We start from the raw sequence: 12,327 nt of genomic DNA, 5'->3' as shown, positions 1-12,327 counted from the left end.
GTATATTAAATTTGGTTTTTCTTTACTTTCTTTCTTTTATGCACTAAATTCAATTCTACGATAATTATATCTGCTGTATTTATTTCACACTACTCTCAACTATTGCAGAATTTTAGTGATTTTTCAATACCAGTGACAAAATTAATGCCAAAAAATGTCAAACCACCAAGTCGTAAAATAATAATTATTATTATACATAAAACTATAAACATAAATAATATACTTTGCATGCATGGCTGGGCATCTATTTAAAAAACAAAAAAGCGCTGTAATATATATATAGTCCCAGTTGTGTTTGCTTGTGTCTTTTTATCTTCTTACTCTGTGGGAAAAACAAAGCAGTTATAGTCAGTGTACCAATACCATAAATTATAAGGCTATAATTAGTGTATGCTTGTAAAGGTACTTACTTTGTGGTATATATTATTCTCTTGTGGTGGTCACTTGGTAAACAGAGTTCAAGTGGGGCATTCCAAAACAGTAGCTGGTGAGCTGTGGAGAATAGAACCAAGATTAGGCATGTGATCACCTGGTATACATAACATCTAGCTACAAACACATGCATGTACACTACACACACACACACACACACACACACACACACACACACACACACACACACACACACACACACACACACACACACACACATAGGAGGTTAAATGTAGGCAGACTATAGTCATATCCATGGCTTCAAATGAATAACCACATACTCGACAAACTAGATCATAAACTTGACCAAGCATGCCTCTAACAGGTTAGAGCCTAAAATGTGGCAAGTGTATCAGACAACACTCAGCATTCTCAAGAAGCCTACTACTACAAAACAGTGGGAAAGCAAGATCAAACATGCCTAGACCTTAGAGTACTTACGTTTGTAACTTTCTACCAAATCAACCACCATCGAACTACAATGCAGACAAAATGTGGTCCTAACAAGACAAAACTATTGTACTCATAACAAGTGTATACTCACAGCAGTGTATCATGTTGGGGCATGCCATCAGGTTCGCTGTTATCAGAGCTGACACCACTGCTGCTATCTTCCTCATCTCCCACACCCTCACTCTTGCTGTCAAGAGTAGATAAGCTCTTGGTGCTGTCTACGGCTATAGGGCTTTCCAGAGTAGTCTCCATGAGTGGATTGTCCGCCTCAAAACCAGAATCAGTCTCAAACTTATTCTTTTTGGTTGGTGACAACACTTCAGCTTCTTCGCATCTGACCCGTTTTCGTTTCCGTCGATTCGCTTCCTCTTCACTGTAAGGGCTCAATGTCGTGATGTAATGCTTCGATGAACCCTCTCTTCTGCGATGCCTTAGTTTGGTCCGTGTGTGTAGTTCTACAATCACAGGAGAGCTTGTGGAGGCCTCACTCGTAGCTGCCAGTAAACCTTCTCTTGGTAGGACAGTGTTTGAGCTTGGAGATGCTTCGGTAGTTGACTTGAGGGATGCAGGGTCAGTGGTATTAGCAACGTCTTCCTCCAATAGGAAAGCGATAAGGACGGAGATGTTGTCAGCGAGTAAGTTCTTTTGTTTCCAGCGTTTTAGAGCTTCGTTTATGATAGCCTTAACCACGTCTCTAGGCTGGTGACAGGTCTGCTCATCGTGTTCGTAATCCCAGATAAACTGGACCACTTCAGTCGGAGTCATCACGTTCCAGAGGCCGTCCGAAGCTATCACCACAAATTTCTGTTCTTTTGGAACTAGAGGGAGTATGTGAACATCAGGGCATGGAGAGACGACAAATTCCTGTGTGGTCGGACTTAAGGACCAAAAATCCCCGAGTGATCGAGCTACACTTAGGAAAGGAATTATGTCGTAAGCAGTCGGGGGGGCAGGGCCGTCAGTTGAGTCTGTGGTAGTAGCCTTAGGTGTCTTTCTCTCCCTCTGCCACACAACGCGAGGTACTCCCTTCCTGCTGCGCATGACCTTCCCACCTGTAGAACAGAGTGATAGTGTAAAGGCACATACCTATGCTTTGTACAACACATGACAGAGAAAGCGAGCAAATGCTCAGACCGAGGTATGCAATCAAGCCACTAGTGGCCTCTTAAGTGAATCGCTAATGGGAGGAAGTCCTCTAAACATTTATAACGTAGGCCAGGCAAGACTGAACTTGCAAATCAATATGTAGTGTTAGCAAACACAGAATCAAGGTGTGTTACGACTATAATAGAATACAACACTTCCTGCAATCTATACTCTGTAAAGCTGCCAACAACATGCAGTTTGAGTCTGAATAGCAATACACACACACGTGTGCTCTAAGGTAGCCATTATGATCCACCCTAACAGAATGTTACTACATTACATAACAGTATCAATAGGATAGATAGGTGACCTTGTGTCTCTATTCGTGCAATCTCATTTGGGTCTTCTGGTTTGTGGTCAATGGTGAGGGTGTTGGCCCTGACAGCGTGTTGACCCTCCTGTCCTGCCAGTGGGTTCACCTCAGCTGCACAAGAGAGAGTAGTACAGTATACCTTAAACAGCCGCAAATAATATTAATCTCAAAACACTATTTAGGGAGTACTACTATGGGGGACAGTAGTGTACGTAAAATCTTGTGAAACAACATTCACGATAATTGTCAACAATCAGTGCTAGAGCCAATAGCATCGTTAGTGTATTCATGACTACAATGTACGCTGTAATGTAGTGTAATGTAGATGATGTGGGAGGCGATGATTAACTAACTACCCATGTTTGGAAATGCTATCACATGTCAGGTTTTAAATGAATAGTGTTGGCCGCCTACCACACTGACAGTGCTCTAGTGACAGTGCTGTCAATAATGACAAAGCAACACCTAGTGCAGGATTCAACTTGCCCATGGAATCCTTGCAACACTCGGCACTAAACATAATAACATCACATCCTACATCATATATCATGTGAGATCCTGATGGTGGTATGAAGCTATCCTAAGAATTGCCATTTATACACATACACACAGAATGTAGTTACCCAGTACAGCAGTGGAGTCACCAACGTTGGCCACTATGATGTGGTCTTGTCGGAAGATGACTGTAGAGGCTGTTGTACCTGCAGTACTCAGATCACCCATCTTGTTCTTTTTCCAGTTAGCTGCAGAGAGAAATAGATGATATAATAAAATGAAAGGGCACTGGTATCATTGTGATTGTGGTTGTGGATATTCTTGATAGTGTATGGTTTACTTAGAATGCTTTCAGGATCATTATCCTGTGCTTGGATAAATACAGTTTTGCTCGCTTGGCACAAGCTGCTAATTTAACAAGTCTATAATGTGATAAATTTCATTAGCGCTCACAGAGAGCAATGCTATAGAACATGAACACCATTCAAACTGTATATCACACCACGGATACACACAAGGATCTATTCACAGCCAGGCCGGGTTTGTTCACTGACCACGAATTGAAACGCAAAACAACACAATGGGAATGTCCGAATACAGGTACTATTCAGCCTGTTTTGGAGTGTTACAACGCCACAGACTGACTAGGGGAATGTAGTGAGTGATAGCCATAAATGAGAAATAGTCTCTCGTTACACAAGTGGTTCCATGCTTCACTACAATAACTGTACAACTGATAAGAGTATAAAATTCAACGTACCTCTTAGAGGTTCCATCTCTTTGTGTAAGGCCATAAATCCTTCACTAACGGACTCTTGCACGCACTTTAAATCCGATGATTTGAACTTGGGTTGTTTCTGGATAACTTCCCACAGCCTCTCTCTGGCCCATTTGGCTGCTTCCTTGCCTCCATGGCCATCAAATACTCCAATATAAGCTTGCTCCCGAAGGTAGCCTATATCATTGAAGCTCGCTTCGCTTGGAGCAAGATTAACTGCAATGTAGTCTTCCATGTGCCTGCGACCACCAGCGTTCGTTTCAGCTGTAACGCTGATCGTGATACCTCTGGATGTATCTTGAACAGACATTATAAAGATAGAGCTAGTTTTTGAAGTTCCTGGTTGTTTCCGTGGAGATATATAATGCAGTCAGATAGTGCTACGATTCCTTGAGGCAATAATATACTTCGTGTATGCAGCTTTCTTTTAGCTCTGTTCTAGACTTCTGATGGCTTTATATTAAACTTTAAAACATGCTTGGGCATGATTCAACCCGCCTAAAGGTAAGAATATTCATAGCTTGATAAATTCTGCCACATTTTATACATGTTAGCCACTTAGCAGCATTAGCAAAGTTACCGAGGGCGACCTAAATTCTTTGTTGGAATTACTGTAGTTTGATTACTAGCCGCAGGAAAAGGGGGGAGGGGCTAACCTCACAATACAATTTGTGTGGGCGTACCTATAAATCACTATACTGTCATGAATACTATTAATTTTGGTAGTTGTGCCATAAATTTATGATCTTAATTATACATACTGGTGTTGTAAATAAAAGGAGTTCCTCATACTAACGATGACCTCCTTCAGAAAGTATATCGATAACACCACAGCTCATGGAGTGGTGAGGATATTCTCAGGCAAGTCAGTCATCAGGAGGCTCTTCTGGCTGGTCATAGTCCTAGGAGCTACTGTAGGATGTCTAAACAATATCATTGACCGAATAATCTATCTTGCTGGAGGTCCCACTGCTACTACGTTATCACTGGAGAGACAAGTAAACCTCACCTTTCCAGCTGTCACTGTATGCAATCTCAACCAGTACCGTAAAGATGTTGTTGACGCCATCCACCCCGAGCTCAGTGAACATCTACGAGGAGTATTTTATACAGACCCCGAAGATGTAGACGAAACACTAACCTGTTCTTATGTTCTTAGCAGCATATCAGAAAGAGCCAATCTTACTGATCTCACTCTAACAGACCTTTCTTATATGGCAAGAGATCCGATCGAATATTTCATCACTGCATGCTATTTTTCTGGACGGAGGTGTTCACATAGTGACTTCACTACAGTTTTAACCGACAGTGGATACTGCTATACATTTAACAGCTACAAACGTGAACCATCACTGATTACAGCTACCAACACTGGAGGGAAGGCTGGTCTGTCTGTAGCATTGAACATCAACCAATCGCAATATGTTTCCTCGAGCAGTTTTGATGCTGGAGTCAAGGTGGTTGTCCACACACAAAATGAGCCCCCAAGGCCTGAAAGCACTGGTGTAGGAGTGCCTCCAGGATCAAACGCATTTATTGGAATTCGACAAAGAAGCATTATTGATAATACCCAGAGACAATGCATTGATGCTAATATAAACAGCTACAACAACTTCACCTTCCTAACTGATGACTACTCTATTGGTGCGTGCGATTACGATTGTCTACTGATAAGAGTCGCTGAAGAATGCAATTGCACATACATCCCCCCTCAGAATAATAATTTCCCAACACTGCCCAGCTGCACTCTCTCTGATATATGTTGTGTAGTGCAGCAACAGCGGTCAAATATTGACTGTGGTTGTAAAGCGACATGCAGCACAACCGACTATGAAGTGTACAACAGTTATTCTGCTTTTCCTGCTATGTACGCTGAAGAAGATTTTGAAGAGTTGTTTCAAACAACACTTGATGCCAAGTCTAACTTGCTCTCAGTGAATGTTTATTTCGAAACATTGAACGTTGAGATGCAAACCACTAGTAATGCATACGGTGCTGTAGCACTATTGTCCGACATTGGAGGGCAGCTGGGGTTGTTCCTAGGAGTGAGTGTCATTTCTATCATGGAGTTTGGTACTTGGATTGTAGACGAAGTCAAGAATCGACTGTTTGGAGACAAATTTAAGGAAAGGAAGCTCTGTGGATACTGCAAAACATCTAAAACTGATGGTGAAGAACATAAACTACCCCAAGAAAATAAACTACCTGACGAGTATGTAGAAGATAAATGCTAGTTGCTGGTATTAATCTTTGTCAATTATTTAACTCTTCTAAATATGTTTTGTGTTCTATTTATGATATAATTATGTACATATATATAATTATAGTTACGATGAATGTTGCAAGCTGTGTTGTGCTAATGCCTCTCACCTCGGCATGTTTTACTTCACTCAAGAGTGTTATTGAAAAAGTAATTAGTTTGCTTGTGATGTTATGTTATTATGTTGTTTGCAATTGTACAATGATGAAGTTAAATTCCACACAGTCATTATAGAAGAATGGAAAAGAAGTCTATCTGATGGCTTGATGATTGAATAATCTTCAAGGACAAAAGTATGTAGATCTACAATGTAGAAATGTTAAATTAGAAGCTGTTAGTGTGGCATTGAAACTTTAATACCAGTTAAGTTGGCAAGGCAACAATATTTCAGTAACTTTTTGCTGATCATTGGTGACAGATAATATCAACAGCCATAACTTTAGTATCGCTGATCCAATGTCAAAAATTTTATGATTTTCTGAAAGTTTAGAAACAGACCTTTCAAATGATAATTATGTTTCAATCAAAAATTTTGTCAGGGCCCTAATTTGTTATTTTTCGGCCTTGGACCATGGGCAATAATCCATGGTATCGCCAAATTGGCAAATACTTTTATCTCTCAAATATGATTTTTGATGACACCATTTGATCTATTTTTCTAAGCTTTCACAAAACCATAAAAAATTTGACATTGGGTCCACAGAATTCAAGTTATGGCAGCGGAAGAATCGTCTAACCTTTTTAAACGGGTAGTTGAATATCTTTCAACAGCTATTAACTTTAGTATTGTTGATCCAATGTCAAAATTTTATGATTTTCTGAAAGTTTAAAAACAGACCTTTCAAATGATATGTTTCAATCCAACTTTTGTCAGGACCCTAATTTGTCATTTTTCGGCCTTGGGACATGGTATCGCCAAATTGGCAAATATTTTTATCTCTCAAATATGATTTTTGATGACACCATTTGATCTCTTTTTTCTAAGCTTTCAGAAAATCATAAAAAATTTGACATTGGGTCCACGGAATTCAAGTTATGGTAGCGGAAAGAATCGTCAAACCATTATACAAATGCAGGCAAAGATCATCTGAAGAACTAACACATTACAAACTATTTGGTATGAACAGTAATGAGGTTAGTATTCCGACAACCTTTGCCCACATTTGAACTCGTGTGGTTAATTCATGAGAATACATGAAAATTCATCAGGGGAGGTGGGCGTGGCAGTTAGGGGCCTGTTGACAGCACCACTCTAATTATACATATTTCGTTTAATAATTGCCACCATAATTATTCTTAAAAATAATTATCACACACAATCTATGGTCACATGACATAAAATTACATACACACAGTACATACACACATGCAGTGGAGTGGTGAATATCAAATATATGCTTGCATTGTATAATGAGGTGATAAATATAATTATAATAATTGTTCTATGTCGATCTGGCTACACATTAACAGTCTCAACTTTGCGGTCATCCCATGTCATCTGTGTGTATGTATGTGGATGGGTGAAAGTATGAAATATATACACAAAATATTTTGGGGGATTATCGAAAGAAAGAAATACTTTAGCTATAACTATAATAAAGCCATGCACTGTTAGGATGCTGGGTACAGTCATATATTTGTAAGACTCAACTGAAACCTGTGTATCAAGTTCATTATTATTCACTAGATGGTGAGTTACTATACCATGCCAATAATGCAGCTCTGGGACTATAAGAGTAGCGGGTATAAAGAGAGTGGGTCACAACACTAGGTATACGATTATCCTGAACACAGGCAGGGATGTGCCCGGCCATGCATACAGTCCGTGGTGGGTGGTACTACACGCTAATAGAACCACCTCTTAGGCCTACACATTTGAATTGAAAATAACCACTATTTGAAAATACTGGGCACACATCAATCACTGCTCCAGTGTGGAGGATGTAGAGTAACTTACGATTACTTCGTCTCCTTCTTTGGTGTAATGCGACATGTAACCATCACTTGGTAGCGAAACTGATGATATCGTGTCCTGGAACATCTGAAGCAAGAATATCCATCATAAATCATTCATCACACTAAAAAATATACCACAAAACACTTACACTACTGTAACATGACATTTACTTCCTCCCTCGGAAATTCATGGCTTCCAGTAATTTAATTGTCACCATCATCCTACTAAAAGCTTTAGAACTCTTAGTTCCTGTACAAGCACTAACTGTCCACACAAACTGTACAATGATCTATAACTTGTTTCTATACTATAGCGTGTGATCAAGCTAAAAAGAAACACCCCCCTCCTCTAGATGTACATATCTAGTCTCGTGCCAATAGCCATTATCAAGGAAGAGGGCATGCAACTCAGGCTATCATCAAACTTCATACTGTACTATTTTTAAGCTGAGTTTTTGCCATGCATTCTATTTATAGTATACGCCTCCTAATACGAAGTTTATGATTACATAGGGTAGACAGTGAGTTGCATGCCCTCTTCTCTTCATAAGCCCTCGCCATTACCTGCTGAGGTGGTGGTGAGTTTCCCACTGGAGAGGGGTAGCCGCCACCTCTGCAGTCGATAGTTAAGTGATTCGTTTCAGGTGGAGAATAACCGCCGGATGACCGTATCTGATCCATGGTAGCATATGGGGGGATCGGGTCGTGGTTTAATGGATGCTTTTCCATTGGCGGATAGTTAGGGGTCTGCCCGGCAAGAAGACGTGCTGATTCATCGGGAGTGGGCGTGGCAGTTGACAGCTGAGTAGTGAGCGGCGGATGAGTCAGTGAGTTTGGAGAAAAATGGAGTTGAAAAGGAGGACCAGCTGTAGTAGAAAGTGCATACATACATATAATTATTGTCAATGAGATTATGCTATGGCAGCAATTATACCATTTGGCATATCATCAGCACAGCAGCTGCACACTGACTAAGACATAATAAGCCAGCTGTGTGCTATGGAATCAGAGACATCAATATGTTATGGAGACTAACCAGTTCAACCCAAATAAACAGATGCATGCTATTACTCTATAACAAATCTTACTTGAAATCGGAAGATTTGGTAGTTTTCTGTTGACTGAATTCTCAGGGCAAAAGTTATCCGTGTGCTTGCTCATATCAACCATCACTCTTTTGTTCCTAGTGCACCAGTATGTCCAGCACGTGATAAGCCCAATCACCAGTCCAAGTAAAAATGCGAAAATGGATGTACCAAAAGGTATGGAAAAATGAATGCATGTATCCTCCTCTTTTAGACCTGTGTGTGTGTGTGTGTGTGTGTGTGTGTGTGTGTGTGTGTGTGTGTGTGTGTGTGTGTGTGGTGTGTGTGTGTGGTGTGTGTGTGTGGGTGGGCGAACACTTGTCAGGTTGAACAAAGTGGGAGGTAAACATAATAGACTCTTGAAAGGGCTGCTAAATGGTTCAAGCCTTGCATGTGAAAATGAGACATCAAACAAACAACACTTCCTTAGATACAGTACTAATGTTACCATGCACCCCTAGGCTGTCTGCTTCAAAGGCTATATTACCACAGGCAATGAGGTCACACACACACACAGGCAGATACAATAACTGCTGCTAATGTTTCCAGTCAAAATAACATCTCAATTTTCAGTTCTGTTCTAATTATTGTAATAAGGTTACCAAAGTCCATGTAGGAAATCATGCCTACCTACTTTTTTGGGTGGTCTGTTACTATTTGCATAACTAATAAATTCCCAAAATACAAATAGCAGACATTTAATCTAAACACATGACTGCATTACCTGGAATTGACTTAAGAAATTACCTTCTGTTGTTGAAAGAAGAGCCGCCGGTGTTGTTGTTTCAGGTGCAGCTGTCGGTGGATCTATGCATGAGAAGAAAATTATCACGGCATAATAAATTTTAGAACACTCTTGAAATGTGCTAAAGCTAGTGTTAGTAAGCTGCCAGTAGAAACCTTAGGAAACAATGTATAATGCAAAACAGTGAAACTACTCAAGTGACAAAAATAAGCAATCCATTTTCAATTTGAGGGAAGAGGTCAAAAGACGAAGCTAACATGTGTGTGACCACTGTATGTACATGCAAGGAGCTAACATGCATGGGACCAATGCATGCTGGTGATAATATCTGACAGTTTCTCTTGGACACAAGGAAGCCACAACAAAACTAACCATAATCAAGTTAGTGGGTGCAGAAAGGCTACAGTTTTGAGAGGCACACATAGTTTTGGTCTAATCATATGACCTGGTGACAGTCTGTCTGCAAGTTTTATGCTTGCCTAGTTTAAAGGTCGCCATACTTCAACAGCCCTTCCACCCAGCTATACTGACCCACGCACGCACACACACGCACATTAACTAAAATCCACCCATTCAACTACCAACTGATGAACTGATAGACTAGACTGATGGGCATCTTATATTAGCTGATGATGATTGAAGTTCAAATACTGCCATTAATATTATTGTTACTGAAAGCAAATATGGTTTTCAGCCACATTTCCAAAATAGAAGATTTGCCTAATGGGACACTTGAGCCTTCCACATACCCACCCACACCCACACACACACACACACACACACACACACACACACCTGTTGAAAATTGCAGGCTGACACCATTGACACTGAGTGGCTGAATTAAACCAGTATCACAGGACGAGTCAGACGGTAAATCTAATGAGACATCAATACGAGGTACAAACTTCAGGGTGGTAGTTGAACTCGCCAGGAGATCACGGGATACCTGATATAGAAGCCACATTTTAAAGCTAATAACAACATCAATTAGTTACCTGTATTGATAGTAAGAAATCCTTACAATTAGCTTTGTCATTTCAATTAAGGCAACTTTATTCATTTACACATGAAGATTCATAATTACTTACCTCAAACTGATACTTATAGACGGTCTCCAAAGCTTTGTTTGTTTTTAGCAGGCGAGGGGTCACGATTGAAGAGGTGAAGTTGATGTTCTGACCCCCCTCAATGCTGATAACCAACAAGTTCTCTGGCAGTACATTAGGAGGTGGTTTGGCAGTAATCTTAATGTAGGCTGTCGCAGTTCTGTCTGTCTCAACTACCAATGGCACCGACATTTGTGTTTGGGGACATACTGTGTGTGTGAAGTGTGGAGGTGTGTGGAATGTGGAGGTGTGTGGAGTGTGGACGTGTGTGGAGTGTGGAGGTGTGCAGTTATTTCATTACGGAATGCATACACATCCTATTTATTATGACTACATAGCAACAAAAATGGACGTAACATAAACAAACAAATTAAACTTAATTAGGTCTTAATTCTCTTACAAACCTGCAATCTCTTGACAATGAACAGATACGGCATTCACAATACTGCTAGCTCCATTTTCAGTACAGCAGAGGTAGGTGTTTGGATCTAAGTTGAAATTGGAGTACGGCAAGGTACAAACAGAGCCATCCATACAGCCGTTATTTCCGATGCCATGACGCCTGAAGGATAACGGGTTATTAATGTCCGTCCCCAACCACCAGTAATGGTCAGGCGTGGAAGAAAGTCCACACCGCACAGTGGCAGGTTGGTTTAGTACAAACCATTGTTTCTCCACCGGTTTTGGAATATCTGTAGCAGAAAATAAAATAGTTTACTACGTGCCACACAGAGGAAGAAGTTAGACAATGGAGCAGCTAATGCTATAATGAAGGAGCAGAACTAGCAGAGCAGATGAAAGGTGGGAATGCATGGAGGGCAGGTGCTCAGTGTTTCCTCTGAGAAATCAACCCAATATTTATTGGCCTGTGGGGGGGTTAGGAGGAAACTAAGGAAACCAACATTCCTAGCTGGACTCTCATTGTCTAGCCTTCTAAAAAAATGATTATGGCCAGTCATTCTTTGAGCTATGTCCAAGTCCTCATTTACAATAATAACTATACATGGCCAAAGGAGCTGTTTTGTCAATCGTTATATTATATGCAAATCAGAAACTAGATCCATACACAAAGGACAATCATGATTCATAGTAAATACTTGTATCTAGCTTGTTCTTAACAAACACTGAACAAGCTACAGCTAGCTAGCTAGAGAGTACATTATGCAGAGGCTATAAAACTCACCTACTGCACACACACTTGTACACAGAGACACAAGGAAGAGCCAGAGATATAAAGCCAAACTCCTGTCCATGTCGGCCATTGGTGATATGTTACTCTACTTCACTTGGAGACTCACTGGTATGGTGTGTGGTACTGCAGTCTGCTCGAACGTCCAGGTCAATGTAACAGAAAGTACAAAGCTGCACTTTGCATTTGTGAGGTCACAGGAAACATGTGGTTTTATATGAATATCATTCACTCAACTTCCTTGTGTCAATTCTGATATCTGGTGAAACTTCCTGTAGTGTAGGACATAGATAAGTACCGTCACTGTGGTCATGGAAACAACCAATTGATGAATGTGATGTGGACACAAGACTGACTTGCTATACGTAC

At 40.5% G+C, this 12,327-nt stretch overlaps 4 protein-coding genes across 6 annotated transcripts in view; 2 read left to right on the top strand and 2 right to left on the bottom strand.

The window, feature by feature from the left end:
- LOC135340376 (sarcoplasmic/endoplasmic reticulum calcium ATPase 2-like) overlaps positions 1-129 on the top strand; it is an 11,953-nt gene extending 11,824 nt beyond the window's left edge. For all 3 annotated transcript variants that reach the window (XM_064536710.1, XM_064536709.1, XM_064536711.1), the window contains one exon: positions 1-129. This exon is cut by the window's left edge and continues 205 nt beyond it. The gene's annotated coding sequence lies outside the window, so the exon portion shown is untranslated.
- A 281-nt stretch (positions 130-410) lies between these two features.
- LOC135340397 (protein phosphatase 1D-like) lies at positions 411-4,177 on the bottom strand. Its single transcript, XM_064536743.1, has 5 exons — positions 3,600-4,177; positions 2,968-3,087; positions 2,342-2,455; positions 977-1,937; positions 411-492 (listed from the first exon to the last, which is right to left on the bottom strand). Exons 1-5 carry the CDS (start codon positions 3,925-3,927, stop codon positions 459-461), a joined length of 1,557 nt encoding a protein of 518 aa, XP_064392813.1. The 5' UTR covers positions 3,928-4,177; the 3' UTR covers positions 411-458.
- A 153-nt stretch (positions 4,178-4,330) lies between these two features.
- Positions 4,331-5,977, top strand: LOC135340400 (acid-sensing ion channel 1C-like). Its single transcript, XM_064536747.1, has one exon. The coding sequence runs from the start codon at positions 4,415-4,417 to the stop codon at positions 5,849-5,851; it is 1,437 nt and encodes a 478-aa protein (XP_064392817.1). The 5' UTR covers positions 4,331-4,414; the 3' UTR covers positions 5,852-5,977.
- Positions 5,978-7,167: 1,190 nt separating this feature from the next.
- Positions 7,168-12,170, bottom strand: LOC135340399 (uncharacterized). The gene is made up of 9 exons (XM_064536746.1): positions 11,953-12,170; positions 11,174-11,461; positions 10,752-10,978; positions 10,459-10,609; positions 9,666-9,725; positions 8,922-9,134; positions 8,398-8,699; positions 7,835-7,918; positions 7,168-7,375 (listed from the first exon to the last, which is right to left on the bottom strand). The coding sequence occupies exons 1-9, from the start codon at positions 12,029-12,031 to the stop codon at positions 7,334-7,336; spliced, it is 1,446 nt and encodes a 481-aa protein (XP_064392816.1). The 5' UTR covers positions 12,032-12,170; the 3' UTR covers positions 7,168-7,333.
- Between the last annotated feature and the right edge of the window lie 157 nt (positions 12,171-12,327).

Source organism: Halichondria panicea, chromosome 8, assembly GCF_963675165.1.
Source record: "Halichondria panicea chromosome 8, odHalPani1.1, whole genome shotgun sequence".
NCBI classification, from domain to species: domain Eukaryota; kingdom Metazoa; phylum Porifera; class Demospongiae; order Suberitida; family Halichondriidae; genus Halichondria; species Halichondria panicea.
The sequence above is the reverse complement of the archived record's forward strand: the minus strand, read 5'-3'. Positions and strand labels throughout refer to the sequence as shown.

What these genes read in the sequence shown, in the direction of transcription:
- LOC135340397 (XM_064536743.1), bottom strand. Translation starts at nt 3,927, where the DNA reads ATGTCTGTTCAAGATACATCCAGAGGTATCACGATCAGCGTTACAGCT. An exon ending in TGCACGAATAGAGACACAAG is followed by an intron (nt 1,938 to 2,341) that starts GTCACCTATCTA and finishes TCTGTTCTACAG; the next exon opens with GTGGGAAGGTCATGCGCAGC. An exon ending in CCCCAACATGATACACTGCT is followed by an intron (nt 493 to 976) that starts GTGAGTATACAC and finishes TATTCTCCACAG; the next exon opens with CTCACCAGCTACTGTTTTGG.
- LOC135340400 (XM_064536747.1), top strand. Translation starts at nt 4,415, where the DNA reads ATGACCTCCTTCAGAAAGTATATCGATAACACCACAGCTCATGGAGTG.
- LOC135340399 (XM_064536746.1), bottom strand. Translation starts at nt 12,031, where the DNA reads ATGGCCGACATGGACAGGAGTTTGGCTTTATATCTCTGGCTCTTCCTT. An exon ending in TCTATAAGTATCAGTTTGAG is followed by an intron (nt 10,610 to 10,751) that starts GTAAGTAATTAT and finishes CTTCTATATCAG; the next exon opens with GTATCCCGTGATCTCCTGGC. An exon ending in TCTTCTTTCAACAACAGAAG is followed by an intron (nt 9,135 to 9,665) that starts GTAATTTCTTAA and finishes ACACACACACAG; the next exon opens with GTCTAAAAGAGGAGGATACA.